The sequence below is a fragment of the Brassica oleracea genome, chromosome C4 (genome assembly GCF_000695525.1).
Source record: "Brassica oleracea var. oleracea cultivar TO1000 chromosome C4, BOL, whole genome shotgun sequence".
NCBI classification, from domain to species: Eukaryota; Viridiplantae; Streptophyta; class Magnoliopsida; order Brassicales; family Brassicaceae; genus Brassica; species Brassica oleracea.
The window spans coordinates 13,222,907-13,241,590 of NC_027751.1; the positions used below are offsets into that span (position 1 = coordinate 13,222,907).

General features: G+C 38.7%; 2 protein-coding genes and 2 pseudogenes across 3 annotated transcripts; 1 reads left to right on the forward strand and 3 right to left on the reverse strand.

The window, feature by feature from the left end:
- Positions 1–4,656: 4,656 nt before the first annotated feature.
- Positions 4,657–5,221, reverse strand: LOC106338179 (protein LIGHT-DEPENDENT SHORT HYPOCOTYLS 6-like). Its single transcript, XM_013777215.1, has one exon. The coding sequence runs from the start codon at positions 5,149–5,151 to the stop codon at positions 4,657–4,659; it is 495 nt and encodes a 164-aa protein (XP_013632669.1). The 5' UTR covers positions 5,152–5,221.
- A 1,416-nt stretch (positions 5,222–6,637) lies between these two features.
- Positions 6,638–11,496, forward strand: LOC106341891 (ubiquitin-activating enzyme E1 1). Of its 2 annotated transcripts, none has more exons than XM_013780637.1 (7): positions 6,638–6,788; positions 6,958–7,295; positions 7,383–7,600; positions 7,848–8,642; positions 9,027–9,895; positions 10,132–10,564; positions 10,671–11,496. In XM_013780637.1, the coding sequence occupies exons 2-7, from the start codon at positions 6,974–6,976 to the stop codon at positions 11,265–11,267; spliced, it is 3,234 nt and encodes a 1,077-aa protein (XP_013636091.1). In that variant the 5' UTR covers positions 6,638–6,788; positions 6,958–6,973; the 3' UTR covers positions 11,268–11,496. The 2 variants fall into 2 exon arrangements, with proteins under 2 accessions (XP_013636091.1, XP_013636092.1); XM_013780638.1 differs by having other exon boundaries at positions 6,763–6,848.
- Positions 11,497–12,240: 744 nt separating this feature from the next.
- LOC106338180 lies at positions 12,241–13,282 on the reverse strand (annotated as a pseudogene).
- A 3,213-nt stretch (positions 13,283–16,495) lies between these two features.
- Positions 16,496–17,872, reverse strand: LOC106340513 (annotated as a pseudogene).
- Positions 17,873–18,684: the final 812 nt, after the last annotated feature.

An 18,684-nucleotide genomic window follows, 5' to 3' on the forward strand; every position in this document is an offset into this window, starting at 1 on the left:
TGTACGCATACTTCACATTTTTGTTTACTTGTTTTGCATTTAGGAATTAGATTTAAATTCATTAACTTTGTATAGATTTGTAGTTTACAAGGCCTAATCTTTCATGCCATATATTAAAACACTCGACCAAATAAGCAACTGGCTCTTTCTTATTCATTGAAACTTTTGGAGCTACAACTTTCGGAAGGACTGTCATTACATTCAACTTGACAAGTCCACCCTTAACATACCGCTTTCCCAAATACATCCCATTTTTCCGAATCACGAGCTTGTCCGCCTCAAAACTTATGGCGAATCCATTCTTGCTGAGCAAGGTTCCCGAGACCTGGTTCTTCCTCATGTCAGGCACATGCTTTACATTCGTCAAAGTGACCTCACGTCCAAATGTCATCTTCAAAATCACATTGCCGCATCCTTCAATCTTGGAGACTGTAGTGTTTCCCATCTTGAGCTTCTCATGAGTCTCGCTTTTCTGATAGGTGCTGAACATCGCCCTATCGGTGCAAATGTGGGTGGTTGCACCAGTGTCATACCACGATTCCTTGGGGTTGTTGCTTTCAACCATGTTGGCCTCAGTCACCACAATAACGAGATCCTCCTCAGTGAGATTTGCCTGAGCCTTCTCATCCTTGATCTTTTTTCGACACTCAACAGTCTTGTGCCCCACTTTGTGGCAATAGTGACAGTTCCCCTTGAACTTCTCCACATTCGCATTGATCTCAATGCCTTTGTTCTTGAAGTTTTTTCCAGAGCTCTTCAGGGCTGCATCAGTTTTGGAAGGCTTGGCAGGAGAATTGGCGTGTGCCTTTCCTTTGCCTTTGTGCTCAACCATGTTGACGCTATGCTCCTTAGCAATGACCTTGTCAGCAGTTCGGTTTCTGGATTCCATCTGAAGCCTCATGATGAGCTCCTCGAGCCCCATCTTCTTCTTCTTGTGCTTCAAGTAGTTCTTGAAATCCGCATAGCTTGGAGGAAGCTTTTCAATGAAGCTGAGAGTTGTGAATGTCTCGCAGATGGACATTCCTTCAGCAGCGATTTCATGGCAAATGAGCTGAAGCGCTTCCACCTGATCCATGATGGGTTTTGAATCCACCATTTTTAAGTCGTGGAATTTTGAGACCACATACTTCTGGAAGCCCGCGTCCTCACCTCTGTACTTCTTGTCCAGTGATCTCCATAGTTCTTTCGCCATGGGGATCTCACAGTAGACACGGTACAATGGGTCAATGAGACGACCAAAAATGTAACATTTGCAGATGAAGTCGGAATGCACCCATATGTCAACAGTAGCAAGACTGTGAACATCATCAATCCCGTAAGAAATAAGGGTTGTTTCCAACGTTTGTCACGGTTGCATCAGTTGGTGCAGCGTTGAGTGGAGTCTGAATAACATCGGTGGTGTCAATGGGGGTGTTTTTATCGTTCGTCATTTTTCTGTAAAAAAACCATGAAAACGGATTAGTACTCATATTTTTAAGCAAAAAATAATATTCTAAAATCGATTTTCATTTTTGGTGTTTGAACCAAATCGTATCGATATAAGTCTTAAGAAAAAACGTTTTGCAAACTCGCTTACAAGCGTTCGCAGAAACCATTTTTTTATAGACTTAGAATGTTTCACAAACTCGCTTAGGAACACGGTTACTGAAACGATTCATGTATATAACGTTTTAACAATGTATCAAAAACGTTTCACGATAATGCTAGAAAGCAATCCCCAAAGCGTTATGAAATAAAAAGGAAACGTTTCGCGGAAGGGCTATAAAGAAAATCTCAAACTCGTTTTGAAAAGAACATAGAAACGTTTCGCGGATAAGCATATAGCAAATCGCAAACATCGTTTGAATGAAACCACAACAGGTTTGTATGATTCGTATATGAATAAACGTTTTTTCAGTAGTGCTACAGAGCAAAACGCAAACCGTTTACGAGATAAATTACAAATGTTTCGCGGAAGTGCTAGAAAGCAAATCGCAAACACGGTTCCAAAACCCGTTTTTATAGATCGTTCTTCAATCCGATCAAACGCTTTAGATAGAAAGCGAAATAAGAGTTAAGATTGTAGAAGCCGGAAAACCGAATCAAAAGAAACGATATAATATAAACGATGTTAAGGAAAATATATAGACGATTCGAAACCGCAACGAAAATGAAAGCATGGAGTCGAGACGAACCTCTTTCCTTAACTCTTAATATTCGCTCCGTTAGTGCGACAGATTTGTACGAATATGAGTCCCAGGATAAAATCATGATAGGTTATCACGTGGCACTCGTGAAGAACCTCTACGAACTAATATGTCTACGAAATACTCTCTAGAACTTACGTTAAAGGATTTACTGGTTTTGGTTGTGAAAAAACGTCATCAAAAATGAAGGAGGAGACGAGTTTATAAAGAGGAGAAGACGAGCCACTTTCCGCAACTGATGCAGCACGTGCGCACGTTAGCGGAAATCTCACGAGGATCTCGGAGGGGAGGCGCTACGAAACTCCGCAAGATCTTTTCTCGTTTAAACTTATCATCAAGAAGAGAGACAGCGTGTTGTTTTTAAACGAACTACGTGTTGTTTAAAATAAAATGCATGCCATTTTTTGGGAATAAAATGGCAAAACTTTGAGCTTAACTTGGTCCAAAAAAAATAGTCTTATTGGGCCGGAGGCCCTCCACCAAGACCCACGTCGAGCCGACCGGACGGCGGCGGTGGCGCGCGTGGGGAGCCTCCTCCTCTCTGAAGCTGGTTAACCCATGATAGCATGAATGCATATATATATCACTCAGCCTTGGTGTTGCTCCCCGATGTGGGACTTTTGCTTCCCTTTCTCCTTCATTTAAACCAAATTGGCTTTTATTATTATGACCCAAAGGCCCATTTCTTTTCACAGATTTTTAATTATTCTTATAAGCCATGGGCTTAGAATAATTGATCCAACAGATAACTCAACATTCACCACATTTAAAATATAGGTAATGCATATAATCCTATATATTAGCTCTGTTCTTTTCACGAACGTTGCGATCAGCGTCAGCGTCAGAAAAAAAAATACTACGACGGAGTCAAATTTGACGGAACCAAAGATTAAAGTACCCGTTTCATTCTTTGCTGATTGCCGCGCGACTGAAAAAGCTGAGACGTAGTTGACGCTAAAATTTCCAGCATCCGTTTCACTCTCTGCTGATTGCCGCGCGACTGAAAAAGAAGTTGACGTTGTTTCACGGATGTTGTGTCCGCCATAGTTAATAAGTGTACTTTTCTTGACGTTGATGCTAGTCGCAGCATTCATGAAAAGAACAGAGCTAATTAACAAAATTAGAAAGGGATCGATGAAGATGAGAATACCTGAATAAAATCTCAGTAGATCATATCAGATGCTACCATTTCCAAGCATTTGATATATATCCGTTCTGAAAGCACTTGGAGATGCATTTTGATATATCCCCTTTAAAAGCACCTCGAGCTAAGTTATAATGGTGGTCATAACTTTGAACAATTCACTCGAAGAAAAACTTACAAAAAGACATATAAAAAGTACACGAAAATGTTGCTAAGCAAAGTAAATGAAAATATAATGATGGCATATTAACATCGTCCATATCTTAATTAATTACTTTGTGTAGTAGGATAGGTATTTTATCACGAAATTAATTTAAGAATTTATAATGGGACCACCTAACTTGGGGATAGAGACAAAATATGTTAGATGAAACCAAAATGTTATGTGATCAATGAAAGCTGCTCTTCAACTAAATAACAATCAAATTAATCCAAAATAGACATCAACTTTTATATGGATCTCTATATAACAAAATCATATATGCAGATATACCTCCTTCATTCATCTTCGTTTATACCTCAACATTTCACAAAATTTGAATTGACGTAAGTAATTTCTCATATACCAAATTTTGAATATAAATTAGGAACAAACTTCATGATACTAGAGTGAGGCAAACTGAATAAACTCCATACAATTGTCTTTTAAGAGCATGGCCATTAGAGATCTTTCATATAGCTAGTTTCTCACAACAAAAATAAATAAATAGTAAAGTAAGAAAAAATGGTAGTGGTTCTCATCAGGCCTAGTTTTCATTTGAGAAATTCCTATATGTTTATGAGAAATTCATCTTTTAGATGTCACTTATGTACCCAAGGTGCGTTGGGCTAGTGGTTTAGTGCTTGAAGTAGTTCTATTGCACCCTTAGTTCGATTCCCATGGGGAGGGGTGCTTTACGCCATGTTATCGGTATCAGCGCCGGCCGGTCCCGGGCCTAGGGGGGATTAAGGCCGAAGGCCCGAACCCATCCTGGTTTATAAAAAAAAAAAAAAAAAAAAAAAAAAGATGTCACTTATGTAGTGATTCATTTATTTTAAAAACAATTAACATCGTTATAGAAAAAATATTAGTTAGTTGGCAAAAAATAAATTAATTTTTTTTTAAAGAGAGACTCATAAATTTCTACGCTCTGAAAATAAATAAACTCTTCCTACTACAGTGAAAATAGTACATGTTTCCTTAATAAAGAGAAAGATGATTTTATACAACATATAGCGAAAGATAAGCAAAATATGTATGATTATTATATTAACCTATGGAGGTAAGGCTCCGGAGGCAGCCGGAGAATCACCATTACTCCCGTCTCCCACAACGATTCCACTCGTTTAATCCACATCAAGTCTGACGGTAGTAACGGCAGCTTTCCGTCTCTTTTTCTGATAAGTAATTCCACGAGCCTTGGCTTGACTCCCTTTGACTTCCCTAAGGTACATCCTAATGGCGCGTGCAGCAAACGGGTTTGTATCCGGCCGTCCACCATTTTCCTCGAAAGCGGCTCTAAGTCGTCCGATCAACGAGTCGAGAGATCCCCAAGCTTGTTTGTGCGGACAAGCGCAAGGAGATGTTGGGTCCGAGTGGCCAAAGAAAAAACATGTTGTCACGTGGACTTTGGTTTTTCCGAATTGGTCTAGGTACTTGAGGAACTCGAGCACGTGCGCGCCGCTGCACAGCGTTAGCGCTAGAGGGGGTTTGTGGTGTCTTAGGTATTGTAGAAACGTGTTCCAGTCGCGGCGTTTCTGTGACTCGTAACGGCTTGGTGGTGGTGCTGACGCGGTTGAAGGTTTTGGGTCAGGTCTGCATGACCAAGTTGCTGGTTCCATGGAGTTTTACTACTTTAATTTTTTTGTACGTTCTTGTGAGTGTTTTTAGAGTGTTTTTAGAGAGTTTTTAAAAGAAAGAAAGAAAGAGTGAGGATTTTTTTTTGTTTAGAATCTGGATGGTGTGAAGGAGAGTTATGTAAGAGAAGAGACAGAAGAGTAGAAATTTAGGAACGTTGAATTCACGTGGCTAATGTCCTTACCAAAAGTTCACCTGACTAGTTTTGTTGAACCGTAGATTTCTTTTTAATAATTAGTTTACGTCTGAAACGGAATCTATCTTGCCTTTGCCATTACGAACTGATTTATATGGGAAACGAAAGAAACAACTAAACGTCTCAACTAATCCATATATACATCAAGCACACAATTTGGTCATTTATTCTCCAAAAGTAGAAAACTGTTCTAATAAACTTAACTATGTAAATAACTAAATATAAATTTCGAGAAATATTAATGCTTATCATGGTATGCTATGACATAAATGATATATTGGTTTTGTAATGAGAAGTATCATAAATGCCAGCAGATACATTTTGACCAGAAGTAGTGTTTGTGACCTATTATTTTTACAAATTAACAACTGAATTCACAATATCAATATATATAATTTAAAGTAGAGCATATGATATTTTCTTAGCCCTAGACATGCACGTTACTGTTTCTGTACCTTGATAACATTTGTCACAATAATAACACTAACTAAAATCTATTAACTAAATTACGAATATCGGTTTTAATATTGGCTTTACACCCGTAAGAAAATCCGGTAATTGAGCTAGTCAACGGTTACATTCACAATGTTAGACATTGGTTACATGTTTTACGACGCCCTATTTTCACTCCACATCATCTTCTCTCTTATACATCACTTTTTTTTCTTCATCATAATTCAACACCCACTAAATTTCTATTCTCTTGGATGGTTTTGTTTTAAAAAAATTACAACACCATGTTCCTTTAACTTTATTCATACTTCTGTGATTACATATTATAAGTAAAAAAATGATTTTTTTCTGTATTCAAATGAAATGAAACAAGTATCTATTTATAGAGTATAAAAAATGATAATTTTGATATAGAATATATATACATAAATAATTATAATTATTATGAAATAATTGATGTTAAATAATTGAGATGGAAAAAAGTTAGTCTAAAACAACTTTTTCTCTCTCTAAATATTGGTCCAATCAATATTCGTCACGTCATGATCCATTTTTTTCAACACCCACTGATAAGTTTCAACACTGATTTTGCCGTATTATATTTTTTACTTTTACAAGAAACCGTTTTAAGCTTATCAACAGTGAAAAAAAAAAAGCTTATCAACAGTGATCTATCAACGGTTGATAAATAGTCTTATTGGTGCCAAAAATACATGACAAGAATAATTGATTAACCTGATCGGTAATTTAAATAATGAACAGAAAATTGCCGTCACAAGTACGCAATGAAGAAGGAAAAATCAGAGCATAGTCGTAAAACGACACCGCTTAGGCATTTCCCATATTCCAAATAAAACCGAACCCCTTTTCCTTCGTCAATAAATCTTCGTTTTCAGTAAAGAAAAAAGATCAGATCTCATCACTCTCTCTCTCTCTGCGATTCCAATCTTCGCTCGACTGTCTTCCTCAAAGGTACGTTTTCGAATCGCCTCTCTTCGTCTCCGAAGAATCGATTCCAAAATTAGGGTTTAGGTATTTCACTTTCCATCATCGCTTTCGATTTCGTTACGAATCTCTTTTTCTCTATGCTTGAACCTCCTCTCGTTTTGATCTCTATGGCGCTCTCTTACGTTTTCCTCAGGTTCCTCCATCACTTTATGCTTCACAAGCGAGCTAGTGAAGCGTCATCTGTTGCTAACGAGATCGTCAGTTCCGATTTAGCATCGCCGATTAAGAGACGCCGCATCGAGATCACTGATTCCGCGTCTGAGAACTCTTCGATCGTAGCTTCTGGTAGTAGTAGCAGCGGCGGTAGCGTCGTTCAGCAGCGCGACATGGCTTTTGGTAATTCGAACCGTCAGGAGATTGATGAAGATCTGCACAGCAGGCAGCTCGCCGTGTACGGGCGTGAGACGATGAGGCGTCTCTTTGCTTCGAATGTTCTCATCTCGGGGATGCACGGCCTTGGCGCTGAGATTGGTATGCTTTTCTTTTGATTTTATCATTGAGATGGTAGTCTTGGAACTTCTTGTATAATTAATTATATTATTATTTGGGTTTTTTCAGCCAAGAATCTAATTCTTGCTGGTGTGAAGTCTGTGACACTGCATGATGAAAGAGTGGTAGAGCTATGGGATTTATCTAGCAACTTTGTTTTCTCTGAGGATGATGTTGGCAAGAATAGGGCGGATGCTTCTGTTCACAAGTTACAGGATCTTAACAATGCTGTGGTCGTCTCTAGCTTGACCACAAGCTTAACCAAAGAGCATCTTTCTGCTTTCCAGGTATGTAGACTTGCTTTCTGTTGGTTCTATTTGATCTGAATCGTTTGTGTACTGGATTGTTGTTAGATATACATTGTTTGAGTAATGATAATTTTGGAACTGTATTGATAAGACATAAAGAAATGGTTACCGTCTTCTTAGACTTTGTCTGGTTCTATTGTTTATGCTTATAGGTAGATATGTACCTTTGTGTGGGTGGTTCTTGTTGGTTGGTTTACGCTGATTTATCTACTTTCCTGTGAAACAGGTTGTTGTTTTCTCTGACATAAGCTTGGAAAAAGCAATTGACTTTAATGACTATTGCCACAGCCATCAGCCTCCTATCGCCTTTGTCAAGGCTGATGTCAGGGGTCTTTTTGGCTCCGTCTTTTGTGATTTTGGGCCTGAATTTGCAGTTCTCGATGTTGATGGAGAGGAACCACACACAGGCATTATTGCCTCCATCTCTAATGAGAACCAGGCATTTATCTCTTGTGTTGACGATGAGAGACTTGAATTTCAAGATGGTGACCTTGTCGTTTTCTCTGAAGTTGAGGGTATGACCGAACTGAATGATGGGAAACCAAGGAAGATAAAAAGTGCCCGGCCATATTCATTCACCCTTGAAGAGGACACTACAGGCTATGGAACATATGTGAAGGGTGGTATTGTCACTCAGGTGAAACAGCCAAAGTTGCTGAATTTCAAGCCGTTGAGGGAAGCTCTTAGTGATCCAGGGGATTTTCTGTTTAGTGATTTCTCTAAGTTTGATCGGCCTCCACTCCTTCACTTAGCATTCCAGGCGCTTGATCGCTTTACATCTGAAGCTGGTAGATTTCCTGTTGCTGGCTCGGAAGAGGACGCTCAGCAGCTTATATCTATTGCCACTTCCATCAATCCGGGGCAGGGTGATTTGAAGGTGGATAATGTCGACCATAAGCTTCTAAGACACTTTGCCTTTGGAGCCAAGGCTGTCCTGAATCCGATGGCTGCAATGTTTGGCGGTATTGTTGGACAGGAGGTTGTCAAAGCTTGCTCTGGAAAATTCCATCCCCTCTTTCAGGTGATATTTCTTTTTTCATGTACTTGGGTTAGAAACTGTGGATACGACAAATAAAACTCAAAGCTCTCTTATTAAAACCTTATCAAGAACAGAAATTAAACAAATCTCAAGAGAGCTATGTTCCTCTCCTTGCCTTACCCGAAAAAGCATCAAAGCACTCTCTTGCTTGGATGAGTTTTGCATCCACGCGTTCATCCATATATAATATGTTAAAAGTAGGTTAAAGTGTAAAAATAATTAGGAATCTTGTAGTTTCTTAAAGCTAGAGATAGAAATCCAATGATAAAGGAACATTAACTGATACGCATCATTGCTCTTTTTTTGACACATTGTTTCTAGTTTCCTAATGGCACCTGATGTTGAACTTCTTATTTTCTTTATCAGTTTTTCTACTTCGATTCAGTGGAGTCACTCCCCTCTCAACCTCTGGATTCTAGTGACGTTGCACCAAGGAATAGCCGGTACGATGCCCAAATATCTGTATTTGGGGCCAAGTTCCAGCAGAAACTCGAAGATGCTAAAGTTTTCACAGTAGGGTCTGGTGCTCTTGGCTGCGAGTTCTTGAAAAATATGGCTCTGATGGGAGTTTCATGCGGAGACCAAGGGAAGCTAACAGTGACTGATGATGATATAATCGAGAAGAGTAACCTCAGCCGTCAATTTCTGTTCCGTGACTGGAACATTGGACAAGCTAAATCAACGGTTGCTGCTTCCGCTGCTGCAGCTATAAACCCCAAGTTCAACATTGAGGCCCTGCAAAACCGTGTTGGCGCTGAGACAGAGAATGTATTTGACGATGCCTTCTGGGAGAACTTAACTGTCGTCGTCAATGCACTGGATAATGTCAATGCGAGGCTCTATGTTGATTCTAGGTGCTTGTATTTCCAGAAGCCGCTCCTTGAGTCTGGGACTCTTGGTGCAAAGTGTAACACGCAGATGGTTATTCCACATCTAACTGAAAATTACGGTGCCTCAAGGGATCCACCAGAGAAACAGGCCCCCATGTGTACGGTGCACTCATTTCCGCATAACATTGATCACTGTTTAACTTGGGCTCGCTCTGAGTTCGAAGGTCTGCTTGAGAAGACTCCCGCTGAAGTGAATGCATATCTCTCTAGCCCGGTTGAGTACACTAACTCAATGATGAGTGCTGGCGATGCTCAGGCAAGGGACACATTGGAGAGGATTGTTGAGTGCCTGGACAAGGAGAAGTGTGAGAACTTCGAAGACTGTTTAACCTGGGCTCGACTCAGGTACTGACACACTCTTAATTAGTACAAGTCGTACGTAGGTTCAGAGTAGGATCGTGGTAATGATGGAATGAAAGATTTTATCCTGTGCTTCTATGGTTATTTTAGTGCTTTTACGTGCAGCATTTCAGGATTCTGAAAATAAGTGAAAAATTATAAGTAAAGTTTAAATAATATTGTCAGGAGGTAAGAAGTTCTTTGTGGAGTCTCATTAATGTGTGTCTATTTCACGTGACCAGGTTTGAGGATTACTTTGTTAACCGCGTAAAGCAATTGATATACACATTTCCTGAAGATGCTGCGACAAGCACTGGAGCTCCATTCTGGTCTGCTCCTAAAAGATTCCCACGTCCGCTCCAGTACTCCTCTTCTGATCCAAGTCTCCTCAATTTCATTACGGCCACTGCTATTTTAAGAGCAGAGACATTTGGGATCCCTGTGCCTGAGTGGACTAAAGACCCAAAGGCAGCAGCTGAAGCTATTGACAATGTGATAGTCCCAGACTTTGAGCCAAGAAAAGATGCAAAGATTGTGACAGATGAGAAAGCCACCACTTTAACCACTGCTTCGGTGGACGACGCTGCAGTCATCAACGACCTCGTTGCCAAGCTCGAGAAGTGTAGGCATAACTTGTCTCCAGATTTCAGGATGAAACCAATTCAATTCGAAAAGGTAAATATTCTCTGATGCTATTCTCACTGAATGAAATCTAATTGATAACCAAGGTTGAATCTTAACCATGGAGTGTTGTTATTTGAATCATGATGTGTGTTTGTAGGATGATGATACAAACTATCACATGGATGTGATAGCGGGTCTAGCCAACATGAGGGCGAGGAACTACAGCATACCTGAAGTCGACAAGCTAAAAGCAAAGTTCATTGCAGGGAGAATCATCCCAGCCATTGCGACCTCAACAGCCATGGCCACTGGTTTGGTCTGCCTCGAGCTCTACAAGGTCCTTGATGGAGGACACAAGGTGGAAGCCTACAGGAACACATTTGCCAACCTGGCACTTCCACTCTTCTCCATGGCTGAACCGGTTCCGCCAAAGGTGGTGAAGCACCGCGACATGGCTTGGACCGTTTGGGACAGATGGGTTCTAAAAGGAAACCCGACACTGCGTGAGGTGTTGCAGTGGCTGGAGGACAAAGGTCTTAACGCGTACAGCATCTCTTGTGGAAGCTGTCTACTGTTCAACAGTATGTTCCCGAGGCACAAGGAGAGGATGGACAAGAAAGTGGTGGATCTAGCTCGGGATATCGCTAAAGTGGAGTTGCCGCCTTACCGTCGCCATCTTGATGTAGTGGTGGCTTGCGAGGATGAAGATGACAATGATGTCGATATTCCTCTCGTCTCCATATATTTCAGGTGAGTATTTATCAAATAAACCAAAAACAGAGGAGAAGATGATGAAACTCTTTTGAAAGAGACAAATGTGTGCGGTTCTGTTTCTTTAAAATGTTTTTTCATGTACTAATTGTTGGTGTGGGTAAATCCACACGTCACCATCTGAACATGTGTCTTGTCAAAACCTGAGTTTTCGTTTATGGCTGAACCCATTCTGCTTAATGGGTTCTGAAATTCGACTATGTTCATTTACATCAACGTAATCAGCAAATGAGATCTATGCATTTGGACAAAAATGTATTTTAAGAAAGAACAAGACACAAGTTAAATGAAGAAGAGTTCATGCGTCACCATAATACCTAGATGATTCGTCAAGTATAAATTATCAGTGATCAGAATAACAACTCACACCTCTTGGCTCGTCTTATCCCCAACGCCAAATGAAAGAGAAAGACGACCAAAACCCTAATGAACATGCTTCTCTGAAAAAGCAATGGCTTTCATTGTTTTTTTTTTTGAACAACTGATTATATTATAAACTTAAAAACTGAAACAAAATGGAGGTTTATGCCCAAATGCTAGCCCATAACAAAGCAAGAAGGAAACGGATGGGCCTTAAGGGCCACTTTAGCTAGATAGTCCGCCTCTCTGTTCTGTAATGGCTTTCATTGTTTGTCTGCAAGAAGATTGGCTTTGCACTAGCTTCTTTGAGAACTGGACCTTTCTGTTCCTTTTGGATACTACCACACACATTAACACCATAACAAGTAGATCTTTCCTTAGATTGATCTTACTAATATAGGTCAAGAATTAAAGTTTCTCAATATATTTCTACTGAACAGAAATGAAAGAAGATTTCAGAAACCATAAAAGAAGAACAAGAAAAGATTTTGGTTAATGAAAAGAAAACTCATCAATACATTTGGGTGAAGCTCAAAACATATAAATAAAAATAAATTGGAATACAAGTTGTATATTTGAAGGAGAGAGTGCATGCATCAAACCATAACACCTAGAGATTTCAAAGAGGTAAATTCGCCAACAGTCATAACCTGTTCACACCACTCAAGTTTACCCCAAATGTCACATCCGTGACGTCTTCCAAGCGAAATCTCCGCATACCAAATCTTCTGTGTTTTTGCACGACTCGGTTCTTCTTCTCTATTACGAAAATAGAAAACCAGATTACTACTATACCGCACAATATATGTCCAATAGGGAAATCCTATCCCTGCCAACAACTCATCCAAACCTTTAACCACTCCCCAGCGCCTCTCCTTCGGATCATACTTGTTTAAGCAGTTCTCATAACTATCGTAGTAGTACATAACGTCATCAAGGACGCACACACCTTGATCCCACTCCTTTGAATTAAGCACCTCATTTGTTTCCCATTTATTTTCTTTTGGCACATAAAAAAAGTTATTCATAACATGCCTTTGTGTAAATCTTATTAGCCATCACCGCCATATAACCATGATGAAACGCCTCAGCTGGCATGAGATCAGGCTCCCACATTTGTGTTTATGTATTGAACACCACCATCACGTCTGACATCATACTACAGTGTCCAAATACATAAACTTTCCCGTCAAGAAAGCAAGCAACTGTATCAGCCATGGGTATAGGCATGTTGGGGAGTAGTTTCCCCGTGTGCGATCTGCAGTCGATGCTAAACGCACTCGATGAAAGTGTCGTATGATCATTATCTGCCCCACCAAACCCATATATCATCGAACCTACTGCGACAAAGCTTTCACCTCTACGCAAACGCAAAAGAGAAGAGATATGAACCATGCAGTGGTTGCCGATGGCTTTCCGGCGAAGAATATACAAACGGCCGTTAGGGTTTCCACTGCTGCTGAGGCAAACATATAGACAGTTCTCTGTGTACCTCAACAGAGATCTTCTCACGTATATCTCATTTGACTTAACAAGTGACCGGAACTGCTTTAAGACGAGGGAGAGAGTTGGATAGTCGCATCTTGGCACACGCGCTAAGATGTCAACCACGATGTCGTCGGGAAGTGACGTAATCATAGATTGTTGCTAGGATTGCTCATTTTCTCCATTTGTTTTGGAAGTCATCTCTGGGATCAGCAATCACCCAATCTCAGAGAAAATATGACACAACTCTAGTTTTAAAGATCAACCGAGAGAGACACACAGAGAAATTATGACATAAACATACTTTTTACTGATAGATTTCTTTTCTTTTTTTTCACATATATACTTGATTTTTTTTCATACTTAGTTAGGTTCCCACATATTTTAACATATTTGTGTCCTTTTAACGACATTTTAATTTTGATAGACCAATATAGAATTCGAAGATTTCTTTCTTTTAACCACATATTTGATATTTTTAACGGACTTAAATTATTACAAATTTGTTTCTTTTTTACCACATATTTAGTTAATTATGACAGATGTGTTAGTGTTCACGTATTTGCTTCCCTTTTCACATATTTACATAATTCTAATTGCTTTACATCGTTTTTATAGATTTACTTGATCAACTTAATTACTGTTTGGCTGATTTGTTTCTTATTCCCCACAAATATATTTGAACATACAATTAATTAATTCTAGATAGAAGCCAAAAAAAAAATGTACTGGTTGAACAAAACTGTTTTATGCAATACATAGTTTTGAAAACCAAACTAGATACCGATTCGGTATAGCTATTGGTTAATTGGTTGGACCGGTTCAAGCAGTCAAATCAGTTTTTTTTTGTTTTTCAAAAATTAAATATATATAATCATATATTGAAACTATCTTCACCAATTTTTTTTCTAGATATAACATGTTCTTTGGTCTTGTTCATTAATTATAAAAATAATCAATAAGCAAAAATCTAGTAATATACACAGTAAAAAAGCATATTATGTAAATTGAAACTAATAGCCACACAAATGATTGACATTTAAATTACCACATTTATTTATTCTTATAACTTAAATCTCAAGTTTTATGAATATGTCAAAATGAAAATAGTACATGAGAACCTAAGAGAGGTATCTTTTACTTTATTTCTTAAGAAAAAAATAGAAAAAATTGAATAGTTGGTATTCAAACATTGATTCTAAGCTTGCCAAATTGATCCGGATCACTAGTTTTACTGGTTTTAGTCGGTAAAACCGGATATTTTCTTTAAATCAATTTTTAAACCAAACTGAACTCGGCTTATTCAACGAGTCACTGTTGAACCGGTTCACCAACCGGTCCGGTCAGGTTTCCAAAACACTGGATGAAACTCACTATCTGAACATGTTTCTTATCGAAACCTGAGTTTTCCTTTATCGCTGAACTCATTGTGCTTTATGGTGGTTCTAAACATCATGGCATCTGAAATTCAACTATGGGGAGTGTATTCAATTAGGAGTGTGAGGTGATTTGTATTAGAAAACACTTTAAAATTCAATGTTAATTTAATTGTTATTTTATAAAACACTCTTTAAAACTTGTCTATGTTGTTTATCTATGTTTTAGTAATGTTGAAACATACTCTTTTATATATATGAGGTTGTGTTTTCATTGAATGTGAACATGTTTAAATATTTGCTTGGAAATATAATTTGATAAAATTGGCTAAATAAAACTAATCAAAAGAATATCTTTTACAAAACGTGGCTACAACATAGCCACAACACATACAATGGCTACACCGTGGCTAACAATACCACATGAACCTGTGATACACTAAAAATGAATCCTATCTACTTCAAGTTAACAGTGGTTGTTGTAATATTTTAGATTCAATTCAATAGGACTAGTTTACACTTTATCTCTATGGGTTCAATATTAAACTAAAAAAATAATTTGTTTTTGAAAGTTGTGAAGCTTAGAAAGCAAGTGACAAGATAGATTAGGGTTTTTAAATGAACGTGAAGCTAGCCTAGAGTGTGTTGAACAGGTAGCGAACGATGCAAGCCAAACAATTATTCAAGTTCGTTTCAGTTAAAGTCTAGAACTCGGGTAGCAAAATAACATCAGCCCACTCTCGTGGTACTTCACCTTTTATTGATCGAGCTCAACACCTAAACTTTCTTTTGGATTGAAATGTGATGATAAACATTAAGAGCCGGCTCGATTTGTTCACAAAACACCCTAATATCTATTTTGCTGATTAGGGATGTAATGCTCATTCATGACAAGTCTAGCAACCTGTTACAAGGTTAATGAGTAGGTTCAGCCTAGGATCAAACACTAAGTGATCAATTCAATGCAACCATTAAAATCAGACATGAATGAAGATAATCAATGGATACTTATTTAGGTTCATCTCACGATCTAGCACTCTAACACCCTAGGCTAACAAGATCGACTACTCAATCATAACACAAGAAAACACAGAAACCAATTCTGACTACATCATGCGATTGAATAGAATAAAATCTAAGGTTCAGGATAATCTTCTCTATGGCGAGAGAGATGGAGCCGTCTCCCTTACACAGTGCAAATCTGAAAAGTAAGTCTTGTTCTTGCACAAACTAACGTAGAAAAATAAAGAAGAAATAGGTAGAGTATATATACGGAGGCGCCGTCAGCTAGGGTGAAAAGATAGTCGGATTAGGACAAATCCCGAAATAAAATCTTAGTTTCCTTAAATATCGGGAGCAGTCACAAGGTTGCTCCGCTCAAGAACAGCCGCCAGGTTGCTCCAATTGGTTCTGCGCAGAAAATACCAAATTCTGACATTTTTTCCTTGTTCATCTCTTCAGATGCCTTTCCAGACCTGAATTGACTCAAAATAACTAAAATACTCGACAAAAGCTTTGAAACAATTCAGAAAATGATTGTGCAATGTGTTAGAAACACAACATATCTACCTGGGACAGAAACTGTGGTATATATAGCCACTAAAAATAAAGTGGCATAACCGTGGCTAGGAAAATTAACCACTGTAAATAAGTGGCAAAACCGTGGCTATAACAACCACTATGTATAACCACACTTATAGTTGTTAATACCGTGGCTATGTAAGCCACACATATGGTGTGGTAAAACCGTGGCTACTAACCACGTTCGAGGCTATAGCCACAGTAAATTTCCGACCCAAAAGCGTGGTTCGTTTTTTCGTAGACGCGAATCACTGTTCTATAGCCACGGCATTGTAGTGGCTAAATGGTGGATTTTTACAAGTGTAAATATATTTATCCTGAATAGCAATGAAAGAAGATTTCAGAAACCATAAAGGAAGACCAAGAAACGATTTGGTTAATGAAAAGTAAACTCATCCAGACTAAAACAAAGAATAAAATAAACAAAAAACAAAACACAAGTTGAAGCCTTAAGGAGAGAGTTCATGCATTAAACCATAACACTTACAGATTTCATATAGAAAATTTTCCCCATAGTCAAAACATGATCACACCACTCAACTTTACCCCAAATGTCACCTCCTTGACGTCTTCCAAGCGAAATCTCTGCGCACCAAATCTTCCGTGTTGTTTCAGTACTCTGTTCCTCTGCTCTTTTACGAAAATACAAAGCCAGATTCCGACCACAACGCACAGTGCATTTCCAATATATGAGTCGACTTATCTCAGCCAACAACTCATCCAAACCTTTAACCACTCCCCTGTGCCTCTCCTTTGGATCATACCTGTTTAAACAGTTCTCAAAACTATATATCATAGTAGTACAGAACGTCATCGAGGACGCACAAACCTTCATTCCACTGCTTTGATTTAAGCACCTCGTCTGTTTCCTATTTATTTTCCTCTGGCATGTAAACAAAGTTATTCCGAATATACCTTGTGTAAATCTTATTAGCCATCAACAAAGTTATTCCGAATATACCTTGTTATAATGTCTGATTTTATCATCCTAGGCTGTTTCTGTATTGAACACAACTATCACCTCTGACTTCATACTGCAGTGTCCAAATACATAAACTTTCCCGTCGAGAACACCAGCCACTGTATAAGCCATTGGTATAGGCATGTTCGGGAGGGGTTGCACCGTGTGCAATCTGCAGTCAATGCAAGACGCATTCGATGAAAGTGGCGTACGATCATCCTTTGTCCTACCAAACACATATACTTTCAAACGGAACTACCGAGACAAAGCAGTCACCGGTAGGCAAATCCAAAAGAGAAGAGATATGGACCAAGCAGCGGTGGCCGTTGGCTTTCTGGCGAAGAATATACAAACCGTCATTTGGGGTTCCACTGTTACTGACTAAAACATATAGACAGTTCTCGGTGCACCTCAACAAAGATCTTCTCACGTATATCTCATTTGACGTAACAAGTGAGCGGAACTGCTTCGAAACGAGGGAGAGTGTTGGATAGTCGTGTCTTGGTACACGCGCTAAGATGTCAACGACGATGCCGTCGGGAAGTGACGTAATCGGAGACAGTGGTTCTGATGATTCCTCGTTGTCTGCCCTAGTTTTGGAAGACATCTCTGCCAGATCAGTAATCACCTATTTCTAGAGAGAGAAATAAGCTCAAATCCACAAAGCTTAAAATTTTAACAGAATAAGCTTGGTGCAGTAATCATAACCTAATCTCAAATCCTTAACTGAAACCTGGACTCAGATTCGCTGGATTCCACCTCCGTCTCTCCGTTTCTGAAGAGATAGTGGAGCAAAAGGGTCTTGTCAGTTTCTAGGGCTGACGATTTGAGATGATTAGAATTGTTTAACCTAGAACATCAAACTAATAATTCTTGTATTTTGAAAAAAAAAGAGGTCTTAAATGGGCTTGGCCGTTTATTGTTCTTAAAACCCGTTTTTTATTACACGGACAAACCCGTGACCGCATCAGCTCCCAAAAGACATCAGTCACTCAGGTGTGGAATTGGTCAATCTTACGTAGTGAATGTAAGTTGTGAAAAATAGCGGATAATATTTTCTTTAAGAGGTTAAGATGAAATGTAGACTGTTTATATTTGTGATAGCTTTTGTATTTGGGAAAGAGATTTTCTAATAAGATTTATGTTTGAAGATTTTTTTGGAAACTTTCTTAGAACTCTTTCTTGAATGTTTTCTCTCAATTGCTTTGCTTGATTCTTGGATGATCATACAATTGAACTAAACACACATATTTATACTAGAGGATGGTAAATCCTAGCTAACTCTAGAACCATCTCTTGATCTTATCCTACACATGTTCTACACACTTCTTCTTCTTTTACACAATTCATCTTCTATACTTCTACACTTTTCTCTAGATGTTTCTTCTTTTTGGGCTTGATTATGATTTGAAAGATGAAGGCTTGATTATGATTTGATTAGTTTTGGGCTTAAGGAGGGAAATCCAACAAATCTTCCCCTTCCCGATTTAGCCCAAAACAGTCGTCATGCCCGTGCCTTTGCAGCAATCTTCAAACTTTTTGATCGGTAATACTTTGGTCATAAAGTCTGACTAGTTTTCGTCGGTGTGTACCTTTGTGAGATGTATGAGCTTCTCTTCCAGAACTTCTCGGATCCA

Coding starts and splice junctions, on each gene's coding strand:
- LOC106338179 (XM_013777215.1), bottom strand. CDS start 5,151: ATGGAACCAGCAACTTGGTCATGCAGACCTGACCCAAAACCTTCAACC.
- LOC106341891 (XM_013780637.1), top strand. CDS start 6,974: ATGCTTCACAAGCGAGCTAGTGAAGCGTCATCTGTTGCTAACGAGATC. Junction 8,643..9,026: donor AATTCCATCCCCTCTTTCAG/GTGATATTTCTT, acceptor TTTCTTTATCAG/TTTTTCTACTTCGATTCAGT. Junction 10,565..10,670: donor AACCAATTCAATTCGAAAAG/GTAAATATTCTC, acceptor GTGTGTTTGTAG/GATGATGATACAAACTATCA.